At 44.2% G+C, this 12,839-nt stretch overlaps 1 protein-coding gene across 2 annotated transcripts in view; it reads right to left on the bottom strand.

Moving 5' to 3' along the window:
• Nucleotides 1-314: 314 nt before the first annotated feature.
• LOC132013556 (sterol 26-hydroxylase, mitochondrial) overlaps nt 315-12,839 on the bottom strand; it is a 35,221-nt gene continuing 22,696 nt past the window's right edge. For both annotated transcript variants that reach the window (XM_059393491.1, XM_059393492.1), the window contains exons 3-10: nt 6,284-6,474; nt 2,789-2,988; nt 2,476-2,673; nt 2,130-2,302; nt 1,390-1,556; nt 1,152-1,233; nt 859-1,071; nt 315-705 (exon numbers count right to left, since the gene is read on the bottom strand). In XM_059393491.1, the coding sequence (XP_059249474.1) occupies nt 586-705; nt 859-1,071; nt 1,152-1,233; nt 1,390-1,556; nt 2,130-2,302; nt 2,476-2,673; nt 2,789-2,988; nt 6,284-6,474 (1,344 nt within the window). In that variant the 3' untranslated portion in view covers nt 315-585. The remainder of the gene's footprint in view (nt 706-858; nt 1,072-1,151; nt 1,234-1,389; nt 1,557-2,129; nt 2,303-2,475; nt 2,674-2,788; nt 2,989-6,283; nt 6,475-12,839) is intronic.

Below are 12,839 nucleotides of genomic sequence, written 5' to 3'. Positions count from 1 at the left end.
CCATCCCTGGAGACCCAGCGCAGAACGCCTCCACCCATTCCTACAGCACTTCGATGCTTATGTCCCAGCACTTTCTGTTCAAAAGAGGGTGCCCCTCTTGGGGCCTGGAGGACCGCTTTGCAAGTTCTGCTCAGGCTGGGCTTCAGCCAGCACCAGGTGAAGCAAAGCTCTCTCCATGAGGTCCAGGAAAGCACTGGTGTTCTCACGAGAGGGCTCTGCCTCCCACAAGATCCCTAAGTGGGAAGAGGCTGTTCCCTCAACACAGCAAGGGGCTCAGACACTGGGTCATCAAAAAGAATGACAAAGGTCTCCAATTACCAATAAAAGTCCCTTTATTCTATATTTTCTCCAAAGACAGCAATGTGACACAGGGGTGGCTCTTTATCGGAGAGACAGACATTCAGAATGATAAAAGTGGCAAAAGCTCAGGGTCCTACAGAAAGTACTCTAAGTTCCTTCGACCTCTGGTGCCTGGAAGCCACCTTCTCCACCTTCTCCACCTTCTGACCTGAGACACAGCCATGGCTAGGAATAAGTGCTCCAGGGATCGAGAAAGGGACTGCTCCCAGGAGGCATGGGCCCAGCTCAGTACTGTCTCTCCTGGAAGCGCAGGCTCACCTTCTTATTGGGAACCAGGACAATGCGTGCCATGCTCCTCACCTCCCCTGTCTCAGGGGCCACGACCACCTCGTACTTCTGGATCAGCTGGGAGGGAACACGCCTGGGCGTGAGAATCTGCGATCTCCAGCCGCTCCCCTCCCTCCCCTGCTCCTTCCCTGTGCCAACCTTCCACTCCCTGCCCTGGTCTCCACCAGCCCTCCCTGGCCCCACATGGCCTTCCAGCCTCTCCCCACTCACCCTTGACAGCAGCAGCTGCATCTCCAGCTCTGCAATCCTGCGGCCCAGGCAGGCCCGGACCCCATAGCCAAAGGGCACAGAGCCAAACGGATGTTGGACTCCAAGGGCAGCAGGCTGGCTCTTCCTCAGCCAGCGGTAAGGCTGGAAGCTCTCCGGCTCAGGGAAGATGTCAGGGTCCCGGGACACCACGTAGTGACAGAACACAAACTGGGTCTGCAGGGCAAGAACGGGCAGCACGTCAGCTTAGGGCTCCAGGGCAGCCCTGGGAATCCCAGCTCTTCAGCTCCACTCACATTCTTGGGGAAGAGGAAGCCATTGACTTCAATTTCCTTTTCTGTGATGACCCGGGAGTTCATGGGGACCACAGGGTAGAGGCTGCAGGGAAAAAAGGTGCACGTTTGCCTCTGGTCCCCCAAGTCCTTCTTTTCACCTCGCCCCTGGTCCTAGTTCCAACCCCTAGCCCCCGCTCCCGACTCCTGTCCTCGAGTCCTCCTTCGTGCAGACCCCGCACTCCCAGGAACTACCGCCTACCGCAGGGTCTCCTTAAGCACAGCTTTGAGCAAGGGCATGTGGGCAAAGTCCTTGGGCTGGGGCACCTGTCCGGCTGGCACCACGCCCACCACTTCCTTATGCAATGCAGCCTGGATCTCTGGGTTCTTTGAAAGATGGTACAGGGCCCACGTCATCGTGTTGGATGTCTGGAAGGCAGAGGGAGAGGGGAAGTGAGGAGGGATTTCTAGGCAAAAGGCTAGAGAGGAGGGTAGTAGGAGGCTGAGTGGGCATGCACCGTAAAATGAATGTGCCAGAAGCATGGTGGAAATAGACACAGGGGCTCATGAGGACGCTCCCTGCCGAGCGTGACTCCACAGCACGTGAGGACCCATGAGACGGAGAATCGAGCTCTAACAAGGAGTTTGGAACAGACAGCAACCCCATGCAACAAAAGGAAAGCAGAGACCAACCAAGAAGATGCTTGTGGTTGAGCTCTCTACTTAAGTTACACCTTAAATAGATGTGAGACAAAACTTCTAGGTGGCCAAGAGAGGCTCCAGGAGGCGATGGGGTCCCTCTTACAAAAGGACAGTTCCCTGCCCACCTCCTCCAGGTTGAATGACCTCCCCCCTGTTTTCCATCTAGCTCTACATCTAGCATACAGAAAGAGAAGCAGGTACCTGGAGGGACGAAGGTCAGGCTCAGGTGAGGGTAATGGGGAATTGGTTCAGGATAGGAGCTGGGAGCCCCTGGTCTCCTCGCTGGCCCCCCTCACGCACCGTGTCTACGCCAGCCAGGAGCAGCTCAGGCAGGCTGCCCATGGCGTCATGAGTACTGAGCTGTCCTCTGGTCAGCAGAAAGTGCAGGTAGCCAGATATCTGGACCTCATCTGGCCCCCTTGTCTGCAGCTGAGTCTCTATCTCCTTGAGTTTCTCATCAATCAGCCTCTTCCCTGCAGGGACAATGGAGAACAAAGGCGATCAAGGTCAAAAGTCAGGATCTCCAAGGACCAAGAGCCACTCTGACAGCTGGTAGCAGGAGGCAGAACGTCCTGGCACAGACCTTGGAACTCACTCTCCTCCTCCTCACCCCTACACCTGCCACTTCCTTCCCGGGCCTCCTTACCAAAAGAGAAGATGGTGTTCCAGCCATCCAGATAGCGCTTCCAGAAAGGGAGCAGGGAACGGGTCCACTTGGGGAGGAAGGTGACATAGACTGAGTTCTGGAACATGAGCCCGACAGATCTGACAAAGGCCACCGTGTCCTGGGGGATGGGGCGCTCCAGGCAGCCAATACGTTTCTCAAACAGGATGTAGCAAATAGCTGGTGGTGCACAAAGGACGTGAAGGGAGGCGGTGTCATGGCGCCCGCTAGCCAGCGGCCCCGCCCCTGACCCCTGACTCCGACTCCTCCCAGGACCCTCTCCCAACATGGGTACCTTCCAAAGCAAAGTAGTAGAAATTGTGAGCCATGTCAGACACCTGGTCGCCCGAGGGGCTCTCTGCCAACAGCCGGTTCAGGTGGGCCATGAAGTCGTCGATCACCTCATTCACGACACCAGCGTAGAGTGCAGCCTCACCGGGCTTCAGCATCCGCTGGTTCAGAGCCTGGCGCAGCTGGTACCAGTGCTGTCCTTCCCTGTGGGGAATGGAGGAAGCGCACACTTGTGAGTAGCTGATGGAGGCTGGATTCAGGGGCGTCTCCCCCCGCCCTGTGACCCCAACAGAGTCTGGGAAGACCTCGGGCTCCTCGATTTAGAATTATAGAATCACTGAACTTCAAAGACCAGAATCTTCAAATCACAAAACTTCGCAGTCTCATGACAGCATCGAGGAAGTAGTCAAGGTGGGCATCTGGAGTCAGACTACCCGGGGCCAAATGATGATTACAGGTCTGATGACTACTGGCTGAGTGACCTTACGCAGGTGACTTCTGTGCCTCAGTTTCCCCTTCAGTAAAATGAGAATAATAAACATGCCTATCTTAGTAGGGTCAATTACAGGGCTTCGATCAGAGCCTGGCACATGGAGAATGCTTAATGAATGTTGACTGTGATTATCTTAGGATGATATAATTCCAGAATCTTCTGTATGTGAAATTAAGGAAGAAGTGCAATGGCTCCAGTCCTTCTGCGTGGAGGATGAAGAATAAAGAAGGAGCAAATTAGGGTTTTGGGAAGCTCAGATTCTGGACCTTCATGTTCTTCTTGGCTCAGTGGAGCCAAAGGGACAGAGAGACCCACCTGGGAGATACCCCAGAATCTTCTTGCTACAATCACCCAGTAGGGGGTTGGGTCCCCACCCGGATTAGACAGGGATGCTCATCAGGGTGGGAACCTGCCTCCCACAGGGGGGCTTCAGGTCTAGGGGCTGTCCCCACCCACAACTGTCCCCCAAAACTACTACCTTTCCTAAGCAAGCTGGGCATGGGTCAATTTTTTAAAAGCTTAAAAGCTCGATGCAGAGTGGTAAGTACAATATGGCCCAATTTTAGGAGGAAGAAAAGAAACCCTATAGATCCATATGTATATTCACATGTTTCCACATAAAGTAGGGGAGAATACCCACCAAACTGTCAGGATTACTTAGAAGGATTGGGATGGGAGTGGGCAGTAGGAAGACAATGTTTTATTATTGGACTTTTTACAATAAGCACTACTTTTGAATTATTAAAAAGCCAATAAGGTATTTTAAAAAGAGAGATATTATGGGTGCCTGGGTGGCTCAGTGGGTTAAGCATCTGCCTTCAGCTCAGGTCATGATCCCAGGGTCCTGGGTTCAAGCCCCACATCAGGCTCTCTGCTCAGCGGGGAGCCTCCTTCTCCTCTGCCTGCTGTTCCCCCTGCTTCTGCTCTCTCTCCCTCTTTCTTTCTGTCTAATAAATAAACAAAATCTTTTTAAAAAGAAAAGAAAGATATTAAAAAAGGCTTACAGAAAGAATTGTGGTTTTTTCTAATTTGGAAAGCTATTTATTTAAATGAGCCTCAAACCCCAGGAGCTTTCTTTATTATGTTGGGAAAAGCTGCAGAAAGGTCAACTGAAATGCTGCTGAAAAAGAAATGAAAACCAGAATAGACTCATTTACTGGAACTTCAGGGTGTGGGTGCTTCTCCAAGAGTAAAATAATTCTCCCAATAGTAGCAATCAGATTTGCAGAATTTAAATGAGAACATTTCAGTGGTTGTTAAAATATTTCCTGGGAGAACAATGTTTCATAAAATGAGATTTTTAAAAAATGTGTGTGTGTGTATATATATATATATATATATATATATATATATATACACATACACATATATACACACACATATACATTTTAAAACAAAAAGAACTTCTCATTGGTTAGCAAAATAACTTTAAAATACATATAAATGATATAATATAATTAGGAAACTGGCTGTAGAGTGAAAAACTTATAAATAGATAAATAGGGATATGCATAATGTCCAGCTCCAATTCTAAATCCTGAGCCATCAACTCTAGTGAAGACCTGACCTGGTGAAAACCCAAGACCCAAGTCCTTCCCTCAAAGCCGGACATCAAGTTAAAGAGCTCTGGAAGGACAGACATTCGATTCTCTTTTCATAACTTTGAATAAAAGGCTCATGAACTGTTGCAGTTCTGAAACTGTCCACCTGTGAATGAACCACAAAAAAGAAATAAACATGCAATGTGAGAATGAACATCCAGGCATCAAAGACAGATGAAATGCACCCACCAACTGGTTTGCTTCCTTTCCAAAAGTATCAAGGCATTAAGTTCTTAAATCCCAGAATCAGAGAGATCGATTCCACCACTCACTAGTGGCAAGTGATGCAAAAGTCTCTCTAGGCTTCAGTTTCTCCATTTGTAAATGGAGATAATCACACTCTCTTGGGCTGGTGAGAATAAAATGAAATAATACATGTAAAGAGACTAGCCTGATGCCAGGCATGTTCTAAACACCTGCTTAGCTATTATTATTACTGGTGCGGCTACTGCAACCACGACCAGGACCGACTTTAATCCCTTAAGAAATAACGAAAGCATGAGATGTCAAGCAACTAGGGAAAATAAAAGTCTTTCATTATTTCTGAAGCTCTGTTTACATATTACAGCAAAAAGAAACCTGAACTAGGGTGAAAGAAGTGATGGGGAGTACACTTATGCTGATGAGCACTGAGTAGAATCAGAATTGTTCAATCATTACAGGGTACATCTGAAACAAATAGAACCCTGGATGTTAACTATACTGGAATTAAAATAAAAAACAATTTCTAAAAAGCCCTGTATATACCCAGTTACAACCTGTGGCACTGGGAATGGTTCATCACCAATGATTCTCAATGCTTTATCTCAATTGGCATTTGCGTATATGGCATATTCAGCCCATCCTTGAATTTGTCACTGCCAAAATAACCTTAACTCTTTTGGGTGTAACTTCAAGGCCGAAACTTACATCTGTCTCTGTGTATGGAGAGCATCTGTGAAAGTTATATCCAATAACAAACCTATAGTACATAATTTGGGAAATATTTTTAAAGTTAAATTCAGCCTTCCTAACTAGTATGGTGATGGTGTTTTTTTCAACTATATACAGAAATGTCCTATTATGATGAAGTTGGTATATTTTCAATCATAATGTGGAATAATGGAGCCTGAAATGTCCTAGAGATAGCTTGGAGATATTCCACTCCAAACTTCCCATTTTACATAAGAGAAACAGAAGGCCAAGGAAGGTGAAATTATTCCTTTGTCCACAATATACTAGTGGAAAAGATAACGAACGGTCCCTGGGCTTCAGCCATCCCAACCACAACTTTTTAGACTGAGTATCAGGCTCAGAGGATGCAGGGAGAGCCCACTCTACCCGTTATCCACTGGCTTCCCAATGCCACTGTCCTTGGGCCTGGCCCTCTGAGGCCTTGTACCAGTCCCTTCAGGCCCCAGCTCACGTGGTGAAGGGCCCATAGGCCAGGCCCTGCTGGTCTCGGTGCTCCTTCCATAGTTCCATGTCGTTCCGTACTGGGTACTTGCCCTCTTGCCGCATCACTCGCTCCAGGAGGGGGGCACTGGCCAGGTTCACATGGGTCTGAGGCCCTACGCGGGTTACCCACATTGGACCATACTTGGCCTTGTTCAGCACCTGTGGGGTTCAACCAAAGCTGAATAACCATGGCCTATCCAGGCAGGCATTTACTAGAGAGGAGATGGGATCAGGGAGTATCTGATAGTCACACCAGGGTAAGTGGGCTGGGCAAAAGCGCATTGTATAGGAGGCAGACACTAGGATGGCCTGTGGTTCTCAAAGAACACTGAAAACATGGGTACACAGGAGTTAGAATACTGAGAGCAATGAGTAGCTGGCAGAACTGGGGCAGTCGAAGTCCTTGGAGAAATGAAATTTTAGAAAAATGGGATATGTGGCAAACTGGGGTCTGTTTTGAGGTACAGATATTTGGGGTCTGAGGTTTTAGAAAAATTGAACCCTTTAGTGAGGTACAGTGGAATGCCTAAGCATTTAAATAGAATGCAGCTTGCTGTCAATGAGATAAAGATAAATATCTCATATAATCAATAAGAAAAAAAAACCCACAATAGAAACTCCAGGAAAAACAAGAAGCTGAATGAGAAAACCAAGATTCAAATAGGAAATACACTATGTAGTATAAATTTTTAAATTTATTTTTATTTATTTTTAAGGAATTTATTTATTTATTTAGAGAAAGAGAGGGACAATACAAGTGGGAGGGGCCGATGGAGAAAGGGAGAGAGAGAGAATCTCAGGCAGACTCCATGCTGGGCTCAGAGCTCCATGAGGGGGCTCGATCCCAGCACCCCGAGATCATGACCTGAGCCAAAACCAACGGTCAGATGCTTAACCGACTATGCCACCCAGGCACTCTGGTATGAATTGTTTTTATTTTTATTTCTTTTTTTAGTTTTTAAAAATTTTTAACGAGATTTTTATTATTTATTTATTTGACAGAGAGAGACACAGTGAGAGAGGGAACACAAGTAGGAGGAGTGAGAGAGGGAGACGCAGGTTTCCTGCCAAGCAGAGAGCCCAAAGCAGGGCTAGATAACAGGACCCTGGAATCATGACCTAAGCTGAAGGCAGACGCTCAATGACTAAGCCACCCAGGTGCCCCATGAATTTTTTTTAAATAAAAAAATTTATTAGCTGTGTTAGGTAACATAATTTTCAAATATTTTATCTTAGAATTTCTAAAGCACTTGACAATTGATACCCATAGCATGTATGAAATTGACATGAGTATAATGTTTTTATAGTCGCTGAAAATGAGGGGGGAAATAAATATATTTTGGGTGTAGGGGGTAAAACTTAAGAAGAATCCACAAATACTGAGGCTAAATTTACTGGCAAAGTTACACTTACAGACTTAAAGAATATGAAACATAGAGTTTTCCCAGGTACTTCATCCTTCATAGTCTGTTACTGAAAAGATGTTAAGAGGATCAGAATCTCCCTGGTACAAAAAGTAGACCAAAGCATTTCTGTAGAAGATGTGTTAAAATTATAGAGAGGTGATCTTTCCTTCAAATTATAGAAGGAAACTTCGCCCAACTCGTGGTTCAGAAAAACAGCCATCTTCCTGGGTTCTACTATTGACGTTGAAAACCAGATTCTCCCAGGACCCATGTGACTCGATTGCCTTCAATATATTACTCAGTTACCCAGAATCCACCCTGAACTAACAGCTGATTCTGTCAGTTCCTAGGAGAACAATCTTGACAAACCCCCAACACCTTTTTAGTTTTGTTTCCTACTTCTACGTCCCAGTAATGCCTGCTGGTCTGGTTTGGAACAGATGACTGTCTGGAAACTACAGTGATTCTTGGAGAAAAACAGGCATATCCATACATTGCTGGTGGGAGTCTAAAATGACACAAATCTACATTGAGGACAATACACTAATATTTATAAACAAAGTATGGGATGTCTACATAACAGAATACTATGTCACCTTAAAAGAGGATGAGCAGCTCCTTGTGTAGTAATATGGAAAGATAGACTATAATGTGGGAAGACTGATAGATAACCGAAGCAGGCAGTTAAATGGAAAAGTATGGTATCTTCTGTCTAAGAAAGGTGGGCCAAATAAGAATACACAGCATTTACATTCGCTTTTAGAAAGAAACTAACGGAAGTGATTAGCTATGGGCTGGTGGAGGGGATGGTAGTGGGAGGCAAGACGGCACAAAGTATATCTTGTCATATTGTTTTGGGTTTTGAACTACGAGAATGAATTCAAATTATTTTTAATCTAAAGGGAAAAAAAAGAAAGTGTTTTGTGAAATAATGAGTCACCTGCTGTTCATCAGGTAATTCCAGAAAGCAGGAAAGACTTACTAAACCTCTCGATTCATGAATACACTCCTTAGATTTTTAAGCGGGCCCTAGCTTTGTTCGCTTGGTTTATTTCTCATAAAGGTTCCATTTTTTTAAGCAGTACTTTTATGGGGGCACCTGGGTGGCCCAGTTGGTTAAGTTCCAACTCTTGATTTGACTCAGGTCATAATCTCAGGGTTATGGGATCAAGGCCCATGCCGGGCTCTGCAATGGGTGTGGATCCCGCTTAGGATTCTTTCTCTTTTCTCCCTCTGCACTCTCACCCCTTCTCTGTCTCTAAAAAGTAAGTTGTAAGTCCTTATATGTCTGTTTTTCTGTACTGAATTCCTTAGGAGAATTATCCTAAATGTAAATTTTAATTCATTTCCAGTTGGTTTATTTAAGATACTAATGGCATAATAATAATGATAATCATAATAAATATTTCCATGGAGCTTAGCATAAACCAGACACTATTCCAAGCACTTGACTTATTTTAGAAATTCAGTCCTGGGCGCCTGGGTGGCTCAGTCATTGAGCATCTGCCTTAGACTAAGGTAATGATCCCAGGATCCTGGGATCGAGCCCTGCATTGGGCTCCCTGCTCAGCGGGAAGCTTGCCTCTTCCTCTCCCTTTCCCCCTGCTTGTGTTCCCTCTATCTCTGTGTCTCTCTTTGTCAAATAAATAAATAAAATCTTAAAAAAAAAAATTCCGTCTTCACTACAACTGTAGGAGAGGGGTGTAACATTACCATAGTTTTTTTTTTTTTTTTAAGATTTTTATTTATTTATTTGACAGAGAGAAATCACAAGTAGGCAGAGAGGCAGGCAGAGAGAGAGAGGAAGGGAAGCAGGCCCCCTGCTGAGCAGAGAGCCCAATGTGGGACTCGATCCCAGAACCCTGAGATCATGACCTGAACCGAAGGCAGAGGCCCAACCCACTGAGCCACCCAGGCGCCCCAACATTACCACAGTTTTGTAGATGAGGGAACTTAGGCCCAAGGAGGTTGACCAAGGTCACATTACTGGGAAGTAGAAGAGTCAGAATTCAAACTCAGACCACTTAGATGGAGGTCATGCTCTCCACCACTTGAGAAAACTGACCCCTGAGGAAAGTGACTGTGACTTACTGACCAGAAACAAACTTAGAGCCTTTAAAAATAGGTACTATTTAAAACCAACATAACTACACAATAAATCAGGGGTCCTCACTGAACCACTGACATTTGGGGCTGAATGATTCTTGGTTGAGTTAAAATTGTCGTGTGTATTGTACGAGGTTTAGCAGTATCCTTGGCCTTTGCCCATGAGCATCTCTCTGCCCTCCACCTGTGACAATCAAAAACATTTCCGGACATGGCCAAAATGTCCCCAGGGGGGCAAAATCATCCACAAAACCCCCCAACTTTTTATCATTGTTATTGTTGGTTTGTTTATTTGTTGTTGTTTTGTAACCCCAACCTTTTATTTTTATTTTTAATTCTTAAAATTTAAAATTTTTAATTTCTAATTCTTTAATTTTAGAGGACTCTTTTTAAGAAACAAAACCTCATTTTGAAAAAAAAAATACTTATCTGGAGTTCGGTTTCTTTTCCTTGTGGTAAGTTCAAATTCAATCACATGCAACAGTTGTATAAAAATGCACATAGTGGTTATCTCTGAGCCATGGTTTATAGATAGGTTGCTTCCTTCTTTATACTGTAATTTGTTTTTCAGATTTTAAACCATGATCTTGGAATGGAGGGGGTCATGTTTTAAAAGATTAGAGCTATAACCATTTCCTTGGGGACTGGCTTCTTCTCTGGAATCCAAAGCCTCCAGCACCTCTTCCTGGCTTTGAGTTTGCAGATTTCTGAGACATCTCCCCTTTCCACAGGCTATGCTTTCTTCCCTCTTCCTTCGTATTCCTCTTCTCAGTTTACTCAGTGGAACTTAACCAGGATCTATTTCTGTAAGCACTTATTTTAGAAAGACACCAGAATACTTGCTCAAAGAGTGTGCACTATCTGTGAACCTACCATTAGGCTGTAACCTGAGCCAGTTATAAAGCCCCAAGGTTCTCAGATAGATCCTGTCCAAGTGCCACTTTGCAGAACACAGTCCCCTAGGGATCATCTTCCAAGATGAATGGGAGGGGTAGTTTCCACCAAGTGAGATTCTGAAGGGGGAGAACGATGAATTCACTCAACATTCATTTACTGAGCTCATATCCTGTTCTCCTATACTGATCTCGGCACTGAGGATACAACTGTGAGCACAGCAGGCCATCTCCCCTTAGAGAGTTTACATCTTAGTGCATGAGCCACACACTGGAGTTGCTTATAAATTGCTCCCTAGTTACATCTTGTCTCCTCAACTAGATTGAAAATCTTCAAGGGTAGGAACCATGTCATACTTTGTTATTGCTTCCCGTACTGTCTGACATTATCACTAGACCCATTTTAGACACTTAATATTTAATAGTTGTCAGTGAATCAGGTGGAGAAAAGTTGCAGACAATGCAGGCTGCAGACAGAAACAAAGACAGACAGAAAGGAGGTGGGGAAGGAGATTCACAGGAAACTGATACCAGTGGCTCCAAAGGAGTGGTCACTAGCGGTAAAAGCCTGGAAGAGTAATTTGAAAGGAAATTAAGAAAATGATTCCCTTTACAATTGGGTCCATTCTGGACTGAACATTTATGTTTGGGGGAGTTTATATGGTGAAGACCTAGCTGAATTTAGAGATGGAGCCTCTAAGGAAGTAAGATTAAACAAGTAATTAAGATTAAATAAGAGTGAGTCCCTGATCCAATAGGATTAGAAGAGACAACATAAGAAGAGACATCAGAGAGCATTCTCTCTCTCTCTCTGCACGTAGACACCAAGAAAGGCCATGTGAGGACACAGGGAAAAGGTGGCTGTCTACAAGCCAGAAAGAGAGCCAGAAACCAATGATGCTGGCACCCTGATCTCAGACTTCCAGCCTCCAGAACTGTGAGAAAATAAATTTATATTGTTTAAGACGCTCATGTTTTAAAAAAAAAAAAAAAAAAAAAAAAAGACGCTCATGTTTTGGTGTCTTATTATTATCTGTCATATTTTGTTATAGCAGCCAGAGAAGACTAATACAGAGCATCCAAAAGAATAAAATATGTAGGAATAAATTTAGCCAAGGAGATGAAACACTTGTACACTGAAAACTACAAAACATTGCTGGAATAAATTAAAGAACTAAATAAAATGGAAAGATAGCCCATGTTCATGGATAGGGAGACTTAATATTGTTAAGATGGCATACTCCCCAAAGTCTACAGATGCAATTCAATCTTCACCAAAATGCCAATGACCCTTTCTGTAGAAATGGAAAAATCAATCCTGGGTCACCTGAGTGGCTCAATCGGTTAAGCATCTGCCTTCGGCTCAGGTCATGATCCCAGGGTCCTGGGATCCAGTCCCACATCTTGGTCAGCAGGGAGCCTGATTCTCCCTCAGCTTGCCTCCCCCTCTGCCTGCTGCTCCCCCCCACCACCCAGTTGTGCTTTCTCTCTCTCTGGCAAATAAATAAATAAAATCTTTAAAAAAAAAAATCAATCCTAAAATTCACATGGAACTGCAAAAGACCCTGACTAGCCAATAAAATATTGAGAAAGAGAAAAAAAGTTGGAAGAGTTACACTTCCTAATTTTATCTTTCCAATTTTAGTATATGTGCTGCCGAAGCGAGCACTACACTTCCTAATTTTAAAACTTACTACAAAGCTACAATAATCAAAACAGTGTGGTAGTAGCACAAGAATACACATATACACTAATGGACAAGAACTGACAGTCCACATCTATGGTGAATGGATTTTTGTGAAGCTTGCCAAAACCATTCAGTAGAGAGAAAAAAAAGCTTCCTCAACAAATGATGCTGGAACAACTAGAAAACCAAGTCCTAAAAAATGAAGTGGGTCTCCTATTTCACTTGCTATAAAGAAATTAACTTAAAATGGGTCAACAACCTAAATATAAGAGCTAAAATTATAAAAGTCTTAGAACAAAGCATAGAGGCAAATCTTCATGACCTTGGATCTGGCGACAGATTATTTAATTTGACACTAAAAGCATGAGCAATAAAAGAAAAAAAAAGATGAATAGGACTTCATAAAAATTTAAAATATTTGCACATCCACAG

This window comes from Mustela nigripes, chromosome 3 (assembly GCF_022355385.1).
Source record: "Mustela nigripes isolate SB6536 chromosome 3, MUSNIG.SB6536, whole genome shotgun sequence".
In the NCBI taxonomy this organism is placed as follows: domain Eukaryota; kingdom Metazoa; phylum Chordata; class Mammalia; order Carnivora; family Mustelidae; genus Mustela; species Mustela nigripes.
This window is presented reverse-complemented; position numbering and strand designations above follow the sequence as displayed.